Source organism: Erpetoichthys calabaricus, chromosome 13, assembly GCF_900747795.2.
Source record: "Erpetoichthys calabaricus chromosome 13, fErpCal1.3, whole genome shotgun sequence".
Taxonomy (NCBI): Eukaryota; Metazoa; Chordata; class Cladistia; order Polypteriformes; family Polypteridae; genus Erpetoichthys; species Erpetoichthys calabaricus.
The window spans coordinates 108,996,442-109,008,713 of NC_041406.2; the positions used below are offsets into that span (position 1 = coordinate 108,996,442).

General features: G+C 40.3%; 1 protein-coding gene across 1 annotated transcript in view; it reads left to right on the forward strand.

Annotated features, from left to right (window-relative positions):
* Positions 1-12,272, forward strand: part of LOC114663796 (ATP-binding cassette sub-family A member 13-like) — a 488,511-nt gene that overhangs the window by 24,056 nt on the left and 452,183 nt on the right. Inside the window, exons 8-9 of the mRNA XM_028817717.2 lie at positions 2,521-2,701; positions 9,472-9,611. Of these exons, the coding sequence (XP_028673550.2) occupies positions 2,521-2,701; positions 9,472-9,611 (321 nt within the window). The remainder of the gene's footprint in view (positions 1-2,520; positions 2,702-9,471; positions 9,612-12,272) is intronic.

Here is a 12,272-nt window from a genome sequence, read left to right on the forward strand (position 1 = left end):
GTACCATCTCGGGCTTGATTTGTGAAGTTTTGTGGACTCCTCAGACTGTCCCGTTTCACTGTTAGGCGGGGATATTCTGATTCAAATATGTTGTGTTGTCCGTATGTGTGGGGTTTTTGTATGATCTCGAGTGTTCGCTTTTGGTCGCTCTTCCGTTTTTGAGCCTTAATCTAGGGCTCGATGGGTGACCGTGTGTGGAGTCCGTAGTCTGTCCCGTTTCACTTTGGGGTGTGTGTCTGACTCCTTGTTTTTGTGTGATATGGGCGCGTTGCCTGATTTCATATTTCTGTTAGTGGAGGGGTGCTTTGTGTCTCATGTGTTATTTATGTTAGTGTGTGAAATCCATAGTCTGTCCCGTTTCGTGTGCCATGGGCTTTGTGTGGCGCTTGCGTGTGACTCCTTGTTTTTGTGTGCTAGGGGCGCATTGCCTCATTATTTTTTTCTGTTAGTGGAGGGTGGCTTTTTGTGTCATGGGTCTGAATCCTCCTTTTTGTGTACGTCCCGTTTCGTCTGCTATGTCCGTAGTCTATCCCGTTTCGTGTGCAATGGGCTGTGTGTGGCACTCGCGTCTGACTCCTTTTTTTTTGTGTGCTAGGGGCGCGTTGCCTCATTTTTTATTTCTGTTAGTGGAGGGGGGCTTTGTGTGTCGTGGGTCTGAATCCTCATTTTTGTGTGCGTACCGTTTCGTGTGCTATGTGGCGCTTGCGTCTGACTCCTTTGTTTTTGGTGTGCTAGGGGCGCGTTGCCTCATTTCTTATTTCTGTTAGTGGAGGGGTGCATTGTGTGTCGTGGGTCAAAAATTCTGCATGTAAAAACTTATTACTACACCACAAAACAAAAATGAATCTGTCAAGTTGTGTTTTGGTGGCACGTTGGCGCAGTGGGTAGCGCTGCTGCCTTGCAGTAAAGAGAACCAGGTTTTCTTCCCGGGTCCTCCCTGCATGTAGTTTGCATGTTCTCCCCATGTCTGCGTGGGTTTCTTCCCACAGTCCAAAGACATGCAGGTTAGGTGCATTGGTGATTCGAAATTGTCTCTAGTGTGTGCTTGGTGTGTGCCCTGCGGTGGGCTGCCGCCCTGCCCAGGGATTTGTTCCTGCCTTGCGCCCTGTGCTGGCTGGGATTGTCTCCAGCAGACCCCCGTGACCCTGTAGTTAGATTATAGCGGGTTGGATAATGGGTGGATGGATGGAAGTTGTGTTTTTAATTATATTTTACTCAAACAATTAAAAAAAAAATATTTTCCTCACGGGCAATGCCGAGTATTTCAGCTAGTTGAGAATAAAAGGTAATGTTCAAATTTTTAATTTAGTAAAGAAGCACAGAGGGCATGGCCTGGCTACTACAGAGGATTACTGGGATTAGAGAAAAATGAATGTGAAGAGGGTTTTGCCAGAGTTTGAAAGCTTAGTTAAGTCGTTCTTACTTGTGAAGCTTGCTTGTAAAGAATCCATTGTTTTGTGTTATGATGCCCTCTTTCTGATGCCAGATGTATTTACACAATGTTTAACAAAGAACAGAAGGATAAGTGGATCAGTCAAGCTATTATTAATTGATTGTATTTCAAAACCTGCTTATTCCAGTAAGGGCCAGTATTTGAACACCAAAAAACAGCCAAGGGTGGGTGGCTAATTCACTGTTTTGCTCACCCATTCACACACATACGCTGTTTCATTCATGCAGAGCAAATTTGATGCCAGTCAACCTCTTTCAGATATAGGTAGGGCACTCAGAGAAAATCTACATGGGCATGTGGATAATTTGGAAATTTCACACAGATAATGTCTGGAATGGGAATTTTGACTCACTTAAAAAAAATGTTAATAAATCTGTATTATACCTGAGGTTGTGGGTTCGAATCCCACTACTGACACAGTGTGACCATGAGCAAATCACTTGACCTGCCTATGCTCCAACTGGAAAACCAAAAGAAATGTGACGAGTAGTATCATAAATGTCGTAAGTCACCTTGGATAAAGGCATCATCTAAAAATGTAAATATTTTATAGTTCTGCTAATGCCAGCCCAAAGGCACTTTAGAAGGCAACACAAGATGACATGGATGACTAAAGGTAATCTAAATAAAGGATACTATACACGTTTATGATTTCTGGTAGTAAAAATAATGTTTACTGCAGGTAGGAAGAGAGGTGTATGGTATTTATGTCCTGAAAAATAAAACAATGACATGCAATAATCTCTCATGTTCAGCTAATGATTTGTATCACCTCTATACAACCATGTGAAAAAGATCAGAATTGTCAAATTCATTTGTATGTTTCCCAGATTTAAAAAAGAGCTCAATTTGTCAGTGAGATGGACCTGAAATGTTACATTTCTTTTATCTTTTCAACCGAGGCCTTTAAATATGGATTTTTTTCCTTTGTAAACTTTATTCCTACATCCACTGCTCCATCAATATTTTCTAAAACATTTTCTCCTAGTAGGCCACTTTTGACAACTGCTCTGATTTCAGTGAGGCAGTCGGACGTTTTCCTTATTCTGTTGTGATTTATCTTTCAGGATACAGACAACATCTTTTCAAGAATGTCAACTCAGGGTTCATGGAGCAAACTTTCAGCAGTGGTCTGCAAGAATTTGACTCCTGCAGCGCTCACTGACAGCCAGATGCTTTCAGATCTCCCACAGATTACTGAACTGTCTGACAGTGACTTAGATAAATACAGCATCCCTGCCAACTCTAGTAAGTTATTCAAACTCAATGCACCTCTGCTGCCAACTATAAACTAAGAATAAACAGTTTTCCTGGCATTAGTATACATGAAACATTTTATTCATCTTTGGCGAAGTAAATTGGGTATAGCTCTTCATGTAAATATACAGTGGATTCAAAACGTATTCAGATCCCTTCAATTTTTGTACACTTTCTTGTGTTGTAGATTACATTTTACATTGATAAATTTGTCATTCTTACCCATCAACATACACTCAGTAACCCATAATGACAAACTGAAAACATGTTTTCAGAAAGGTTTGTAAATTTATTAAAAATACTGAAATCTCCCATTCATATAAGTATTCAGACCCTTAATGCTGTACTTTATAGAAGTCCGTTTGGCAGAAATTGCAGCTTCGAGTCTTCTTGGGTACGTTTCTACAAGCTTTTGACACCTGTATTTGGGCAGTTTTTCCCATTCATCCTGGCAGATCCTCTCTAGTGCTATCTGATTGAATGTTAAACTGCCACCTTCATGTCTCTCCACAGATGTTCAATGGGGTTTAAGTCTGGGTCTGCACACAATTTTAGAGTAGTGTTTAGTATAGCTATCTATAGCTTATTACGAACAAATAAATAGCTATAGAGGTAAAAGTTACTTTCCTATTATTTTAGCATTACAGTGAGGGAGAACGCAGTTGAGGGGCAATGTCACACCCATGCTTGGTGTCCCCTTCTGAGTCGCCCCAGTGACATGAAGGCCTGTGAGTCAGAAGGCTTCTCTGGGCTTCAACCGGCACTAAGCGTGTCCGCTGCTGCCGTTTTAACCACAGGCACCCTTTGAAATTGAAGCAGCCCAACAGCAGAGCTTGTGCCAGAAACTGCTGCAGGGAGGAAAGAGCAGAGTGCTGAGATTAAGGAGGTTACTGGCAGAAAAAATACGAGCATAGAGACAGAAAGGACTGAGTGAAGGAGGTCAAAGTTCACCTTGTAACTTACCTGCAGTGCTGCCAGCGTGATGCACAGTGAAAGGTGAAGGTGTGATGTTCTGATAACTGCACCTGATACTCTTCCTTAGAGGACAACATAGGGTTGCTGTTGGGGGATCCTGGAAAGCGGGAGTAATGATTGGCTAGTCAAGACGGCTAGCGATATCTAACCCTAGCCCGGACTGCCAGGGGTCATCTTTTGTCTGGTCTTCGGGCCAGAGAGAACTTCTTTACTGCTGAGTTAGTGGAGCAGAGAGAGGAGTTTGTATGTAAGTTTTTATATATTAGTTTACTTTCAATTTATTTTTATTTTTGGGTGTGCATTTTTTCATTATTATCTTTGTATATACTATTGCACTTTTTGTTTATGATTATTTTTCTGTCTGTCCTTTGTGAGCTCTCTGTTGAAGAAGAAAAGGCTCTTTGTTTATTTCTGTTGGATTTTTTTTCACATCATTTTTTGCTTTAGAGTCACTGTAATTATTGTATGTAGCGCCTGCACTTATTTTTCTAAATGTTCTTGTATTGAACTGTATATATTAACAAGTGTCACAATATGACACAGGAAACATCAAAGGTTTGGGGAAGCCACCCGTATAATATCCCTGGCTGCAAAATGGGTATTCTCTTGTGAGTTGCGAATGGTACAAGGTCCAAAACAGAGCTGATTTGAGTTTGGTAAAATGGCGGCTTTAAAGGCCGTGACCGGAAGTGACGTCATCTGGCCTGGGACCGAAAGTGATGTCATCGAGACAGGAAGTGGCGTCAGCTGGAGCACTGGTTCCGGAAGTGGTGTCTTCGGGGACCAGAAGTGATCCATGGTGCCAGTACTGAAAATTACATTATCAAAGGCCCCGGTATCGGAAGTGACGTCATCAATGTCGCCGGTACCTATTGGGATTTCCCGAGGATAGTGTGCAGAGGATGGAGAGAGAAAATTTGTGCAGTTTGCCACCCCCTGGTCTGGCATGGTACTACTATTATTTAAGCCATCTAGCTGTCTCCTATGCGCACGTGTGTGACACAAGCCATTACTGTATATAGTAGTTAATAGTTATTAGCACATCTGGAATAAACCAGTGCTTGAACTTCTGCCCAAAGAGTTCTTTTTTGTCTTATCAAACCAGAGAATCTTTTCCCTCTTTCTCACAGAGTACTTTAAATGACATTTATCAAACTCCAAGTGGGAGTTAGCCACTGTACCATAAACATCTGACTGATGGAGTGATGCTGAGATGCTCATCCTTTTCAAAGGTTCTTACACCACAGCAGCAGTCTTCTGAAGCTCTTTTACAGTGACCGCTAGGTTCTTGGTGGCCTCCTTGACAAAGGCCTATCTTGCCCAGTTACTTAGTTTGGTCAGACAGTCTTAGTGATGCTAAACGTATAATATTTCACAATAATTGAGGTTACTGTGCTCCTGGGAACTCTCAAACCTTTAGAAACAAGTAAGCCCGCGATTCTCTAGAGAATCGTAAATCCAAGAATGGCAATCAGTTTCTGTTCTGTCCGATATTTGAATGGATGACATATCATGGAGGGTGGGTGCGTCTGGGGAAATGTCATTTAATTAAATAAGCATATCTGTACAAAGGCGGTTTCGTTTTGTGGAGACGTGATTCCGTTGCCTTTGCTGACACCGACTGCTGGCAGAGTGAAGCACAGCAAGTTTAGGTGTGGGCGGTCGCGTCCGGGCGGCTGTAGAACCTGGCGTGCACGCTTTACCTCATGTTTAGTTCACAGGTCGTGTAGTGGGCGCCACCTACTGACTCTGGGAAGCCGCTGTGTTTGACTCTGGGGCACCGCGGTGCATTTGTACTACAGCGGATTCTTTGTGTGGGCGCCTTCGTTCATTCGTTTTGTGGAGACGTGATTCCGTTGCCTTTGCTGACACCGACTGCTGGCAGAGTGGAGCACAGCAAGTTTAGGTGTGGGTGGTCGCGTCCGGGCGTTTGTAGAACCTGGCGTGCACGCTTTACCTCATGTTTAGTTCACAGGTCGTGTAGTGGGAGCCTCCTACTGACTCTGGGAAGCCGCTGCGTTTGACTTTGGGGTGCCGCGGCGCATTTGTACTACAGCGGATTCTTTGTGTGGGCATCTTCGTTCTTTGTTGTTGCGTTCGTTCATTGTGTCTATCCTTACGGGCTCCTTTTGTATTTCCGTTAGTTGAGCTGTTTCATTGTGGAGCCGTGACGTGTTTGCTTCTGGTGTGTCTAATGTGGGCGCCACCTACTTACTGTGGGAAGCCGCTGCATGTGAGCACAGTGCGCATGCGTTTCGGTGTGTCCGTGCATAAATTAAACTGTGGTTTAGTAATATAGATTGTTTTATAGCCTTGCCCTGATCTATGCATTACCACAATTTTATCACAGAGGTCTATAGAGAGTTCCTTGGATTTCATTGCTGGTGACATGTCATGTGAAATGTGGAGCCTCATATACACAGGTGTGTGTCTTTCTAAATAATGTTCAATCAATTCAGTTTGCCACAGGTGCACTTTAATCAAGTCCTAGATACATCTCAAGGAGAAATAAAGCAAGTAGGATGCACTGGTCTGCAATATGGAGTACCAGAGCAAAGCGTCTGAACGCTTACATAAATGAGAGATTTTCTGAGCCGGTATCCAGAAGGTTGCCTGTTCGAATCCCTGTTACTGTCAAAAGAGATCCTACTCTGCTCCTTAACCTGCAATTGCTCCAAGGTCGCTATAGAATGGTTGACCCTGAACTCTGACCCCAAGGGGTATGAAAAATGAGCAAATTCCGAATACAATGCAAAATAAAGAACAAACGTGAAAAAAACAAACACACATGTACTCATTTTGTCATTATGGGTAATTGGTTGTAGATGGATAGGCAAAAGTAGTAAATTTATCAATTTAAAATTAAATGTGCACTACAATAAAGTATGTACAAAGTGAAGGGGGTCTGAATACTTTCTGAATCCACTGTATTCATGAAACATATGTAACTCCAGCTATGTGCCACTCTAGATGCATCCATACAATGCATTTGTACCTATTTCTACAGTATCTATCTATCTATCTATCTATCTATCTATCTATCTATCTATCTATCTATCTATCTATCTATCTATCTATCTATCTATCTATCTATCTATCTATCTATCTATCTATCTATCTATCTATCTATCTATCTACATTTTTGTATACCATGATTCATGAGAGTGATGAAGTGTTCACTGTACACATGACACTACTACTACATTTTTAATTCCACTGAATTCAGGAGCCTCCCCCCAGCTTCATCTCATATTAGGTAAGATCACACTCTAGATGGGGCACCTGTCCATTTTTTGGCACATACAGAGACACAATAATACTTGTGTCATTCTGGGCCAATTCAGAGTCATCAGGCAACTTAGCATACCTGCCTTTGGGAGGTGAGAGGGAAATGGAGAATCAAGAAAAAAAATACAAAACATATACAAGGAGAACATTTAAGCCTCACATAGACAGCATTCGGGCCAAGATTGAAATCCTGTCCCTTGGAGCTGGTAGGCAGAACTATACCAGTCTAACAATCTAAGAGCCATTGTCCTACTGGTAAAGGTGCTAGATTGTAAAGTGAAAACATTGCCACCTCAGTGTCCATCACTGACTTATTAACTCTGAATCACTAGTCACAGCTGTAGAAATAAGGGAACCATTCTACTGTGTACTTACAAAATGATTCTGGAATGGTGCTCACTGTTAAGACAGTTAATGTTTAATTCTTTACATTACCTTTATCATGCTTCTGTGATCATCAAAGGAGAACTCATGCTTAACCTAGTAATGTTTGTGTATCTTAAGCTATTTAAATGGCAGATTTCAGAAGGGTAGTCAGGCATTCCAGGTCAGAAACAATCAATTCAACACAACAGCCAAAACCAATGGAGGTAAGCAGACCTTATGAAGTTCTAGCAGACAAAGTTCTAAACCAAAGAACAAAACCTAGAGAAAAAAACATGCCTTATTTTTGATAAATATAGTATAGAAGCCACGTAAGTGTGTCTTTGTCTTTTAATGGCTTAAGCCTTAGGGCAATGCCACATTATGTGACTTTTCCAACAATTTTCAGTGGTGGTAGCATGACCAGCAAAAGTAGTAAATAATAATAGTACAATTATTTAAACCTTGACAAATATCTTGTACATGCTCTTCATTTTTTTAGATCTATATATAAACCAATTTTTACTAAAAATGTGATATATTTGTAGAATCATTCACACTTAATCATTTTTATGGGCAGCATGATGGTATAGTGTGGGTGCTTCACAGCATTCCAGAGTGGACTCTCCCAGCGTATATTTTAGTTTCATCTGAGGACTTCCTTCTTTTATACATTCATTATACAATCACATACTATTAAATCAGTTTGCAGCTCTACTTTGACCCAGTATGAGATTGTGTCCTATTAAGCCTTATGATCACCTTTTTAGTGTTAAACCTCAACACCAGGAAAAAACTAAAATGAATAGGAATAGTTCCTATTTCAACATTCTCTTTATTTTACTGTTTAGGATGAAATAATGGCGAACTCCTGTAGGTCCGTGTCATGTTTCATTTTTAGGTACAACAAGCTGGACTTGCTTCATTTAAATGTTACATGATCTGCCCACAGTCTGATCCATTATTGTCCCATCTGCAAGCCTCTTATTAGATGGCAATATACCTCTTAAGTACATTGTGTGTGTTTTGTGGGAGGGTTTGTGGGTTGTTGTAATATATCTATTTACTTAAGTTTCTGTAAAGTCTTAACTTCCCAAATAAAGTACTATCTATCTATCTATCTATCTATCTATCTATCTATCTATCTATCTATCTATCTATCTATCTATCTATCTATCTATCTATCTATCTATCTATCTATCTATCTATCTATCTATCTATCTATCTATCTATCTATCTATCTATCTATCTATCTATCTATCTTCAATACAAATGCTCTTTTATGCTTGAGTGCATTCCATTTTCACTCAGAAAACCATTTTTACAAATGGTTTATTTAACAATATTTTACTAAAAATACATGTGTTTGGGACATTGTGAGCAAACGACTGGATGACTTGACATGTGGATTATGTAAGAAGAATAACATGAGATTTTTTTTCATAGATGTTTTCATGTTGTTTGTTGTTGTCTAGTGTCGGTCATCATCAGAGGTGGATCTACTATAAAACAAATGAAGCTTAAACTTCAACCATGTAAATGTTGCTTTATTAATGCATTGTAGCTTGTAACTTCTAATGGAATCACAGGCTGACATTATTTTAGACAGCCTGAAATTTTGGGTCCCTTGATACAAGTAGTAAAACAATTGAATACCAAAGGATATATACACTGTTACATTAGCATGTTTTTTATCTATAATTTTGTTTTTTCACATAAGGATTCATTTTCTGGTTTATTTCTCATTTTGATGCAATTTGACAAAGTGTGTTTTGACTCATGCTTTGTTTTCATTGTTTTTGTGGCACCACTTAATGGACTCATGTGTAATTGTCACACAGATGACATCACGGAAATGATATTTAAACGTGATGGTCACAGTTCCATTAATCCTTGGATGAAAGACACAACTTTCTCCAACTTTCATAAGTACAATCTGTTTCTGATTTGTAGTAACAGACTATTTATATCTATAACTTTACATGTACCATATACAACATTTTAAACTCTACGATGCCAAGGATTTTATTATAACTCCGCATCTATTATGGTAACTGTGTAGCAAAAGAAATAAAACAATTTGTGTTCTTTGTACCTTTTAATTCTGACCTCACCTTAATTGTTCTTTATCTCAGCACCTTTCTGTAGGCAGTTCTATAAGGATATCTTACAGTCTCCAAATGGGGCACTGCTGTGGACCTTCATGAAGCCTCTGTTACACGGGAAAATTTTATTTGCCCCCCACACACCTGAAATCCAGCGAGTAATGGAAAAGGTAAAAGAGAAATCCCACCAGACATTTCTTGATTCTTATGTCAGGACTGAGTAATGTGAGTCAGGGGTTTTCTGAAAAAGCACTGAACAACAAACTCTCATGAGCCAGTTAACATAAATTTAGTGAGAGGATAAGAATACAAATTTAATAAACAGTTCTGAAGTAGACCATAGTCTTTAGTTGTTTTGTGTCTTCCGCACACTTTAAAGGACCATCACTTTGTAACCCCAATTTCTGGGAATCCATATGAGAGCTGAGCAGTGGAGTGTAGCGTTTCAGAAGAATTTCTCAGATATGTATTCATTAGCTTTTATAATGTTAGCTTACATTTTGCATGCTTTTTAATTACATTCCTGGTTCAATGAAGATGTTTTGTCATCATAAATGTCTGAATTGTTTAAATAGTACTTTTCTTTGCCCAGCAGGGGGCACATGCACCTTGATAATGTGTAATTAGAGAATGCAGGCATTCTGAAATTAATTAATTTCTTCTACAGTACTGCAGTGGTGATATTAATGCATCTGGAAAGAAAGGCAGAAAGAAGGTGCTTGGCTTGTGTTCTAATTGTAATTTGCCCTCACATCAGTGAAGTAGCTAATGGTCTAACATTGCATTTTTCCAAAGTTAACACATTTGAAGAAGTTGATAACCTCCTAGCAGTACCAAGGACTACCCATGACTTACTTATTAATTTGGAAATTGCTACGTGCTACTTAGATTATATTGTTAGGACCACATAATGCACATTCGAGAATGCTTAAGAATGTTAGTAAATACATATTGTACGTAAATCCATATTTTTCAAAACTCCCTGCACACTGGGAAAATTCTCTCCTTGACTATCACCAATCTAGCAGTGCTATCATGGGAAGAACTGCATTTCCCAGCAGCCCAAGGGGGATTACCCGCATAGGATGACTGGAATGGAAGTAGGTGTTGCTGGGGATGAAAGAGGCCATCTGGAAATTTGAAAAGGACGGAGCAACCGGAGATCGGTGTTTTTGTGTATCCTGTCCAAATGTGTCGTCTGAAAAGTCAATTGTGCCCTGGATCATGTCCCATTAGGATGAATGGACTGTCTCGTGCCTGCCTGTCATGTACAGTATATAGTAGTAGATTAATCGTTGTGCGTCTTCAAAAGGAGTGCTCCTGCAAATCTCACCCCTTGCCACTCAGGACTGTTTCACTCATTTTCTTCACCCCACACCATTTCACCTGCTTTTGCTGTTTTGGACTGTATTAGGACATTGACATGTGTGTTTATTGTTATGGCTCATTGTTATATTACAACTGTATTGCTGTAGGGGAAAGGGGCGGTTTGTCTGATTGTTGTTGTTGTTGTGTATTGGGTTTTCATTTAATATATTATTTATTCATTCGTTGGTATTGTGTCTCTGCTTTTTAGTGTGTGTGGGCTGGGCCAATGCTGGATGCCTCCCTGGAATCTCCTCCAAAAAAATAAGTAAATCACTGTCTCATCGACGATGTGAATCTTAGCGGCACCAGATGACTACACCATAACATCTGTCTTTCCACTGTTTAATCTTAATCTTTTGTATTCTGGGGCTCCTTGCCCATTCTGTACACTTCAGTGTAGTTCATTGCCTGAATCTACTAATATTTCTAAATCATTGACAAAAACAGTTCCCATGTTCTGATGTTTTCACTTGGAATGCCCATCATTAACATTAAAAGTTATGGGCTGAGTGCTAACCTCTTATGTGAACCTGTAATTACAGTATTTCTAAACTCTTTGTTTCTTCACTTTCCATTTTCTCTGATTGACATTTCATAGACTATGTGATACTCATTTCTGGCTCTGTCTTTGTTCCTCAAACACCAGTAGTCTGCCCCCCTGGACACTTATATTCTTTATCTAATTCTATGAATGTACACCATATTCTCCAGCTCCCCTCAGTTACATCTGTGTTTTCTTTGGCTTTTTTGAATCCAAGCTGGAGTATAATCTGTGTAATATTTTTTAGACATTGATCAAATAATCGTTCAAAAGGTTAGGACCACACGCTGATACAGCGCATTGCCGCACCCACCACATGACAAATCAACTCAGGATCCCCAGATCAGGACCCAAGTGCAGCCATGCAATGGGTGGCACCTCAGCACCACACTAGTTCAGATGGAGTGGAACAGTGTGAAGTTTTTTATGGTGGCTGGAGTGCCAATTCTGCCACCAATTCCCAGATTTTTTCTTGTAGGTATGCAGGGCTTGATGCAGATTAATGTCATACCCAGGATGGGGCAATTGCAGGTTAAGGGCCTAAACGAAGAGCCCAACGAAGCAGAGTCACTTTTGGCGTTTATGGGACTCGAACTAGCAACCTTCCGATTGCCAGTGCAGATCCCTAGCCTCAGAGCCACCACTTGTCTGGTGTTTTTTTCTTCAGTCCAGATTTTTTTTTAGGTTTTGATGTAGCCGCTTGACTCCTTCTTCTCCAAACATTCAGATCAGTTGGACTCGAGACTTCTGATGGGCTTTTCCTTTTTTCATTCTCATTCATGAATTACACTCTCGTTCTCTTCATTACTGTGTCAGTCAGTCATTGTCTAACTCACTTAGTCCTGAACAGTGTGGTGGGGGGAGCTGGAGCCTATCCCAGCCTTCACATGGCGCAAGGCAGGAACAAATTCAGAACATGGTG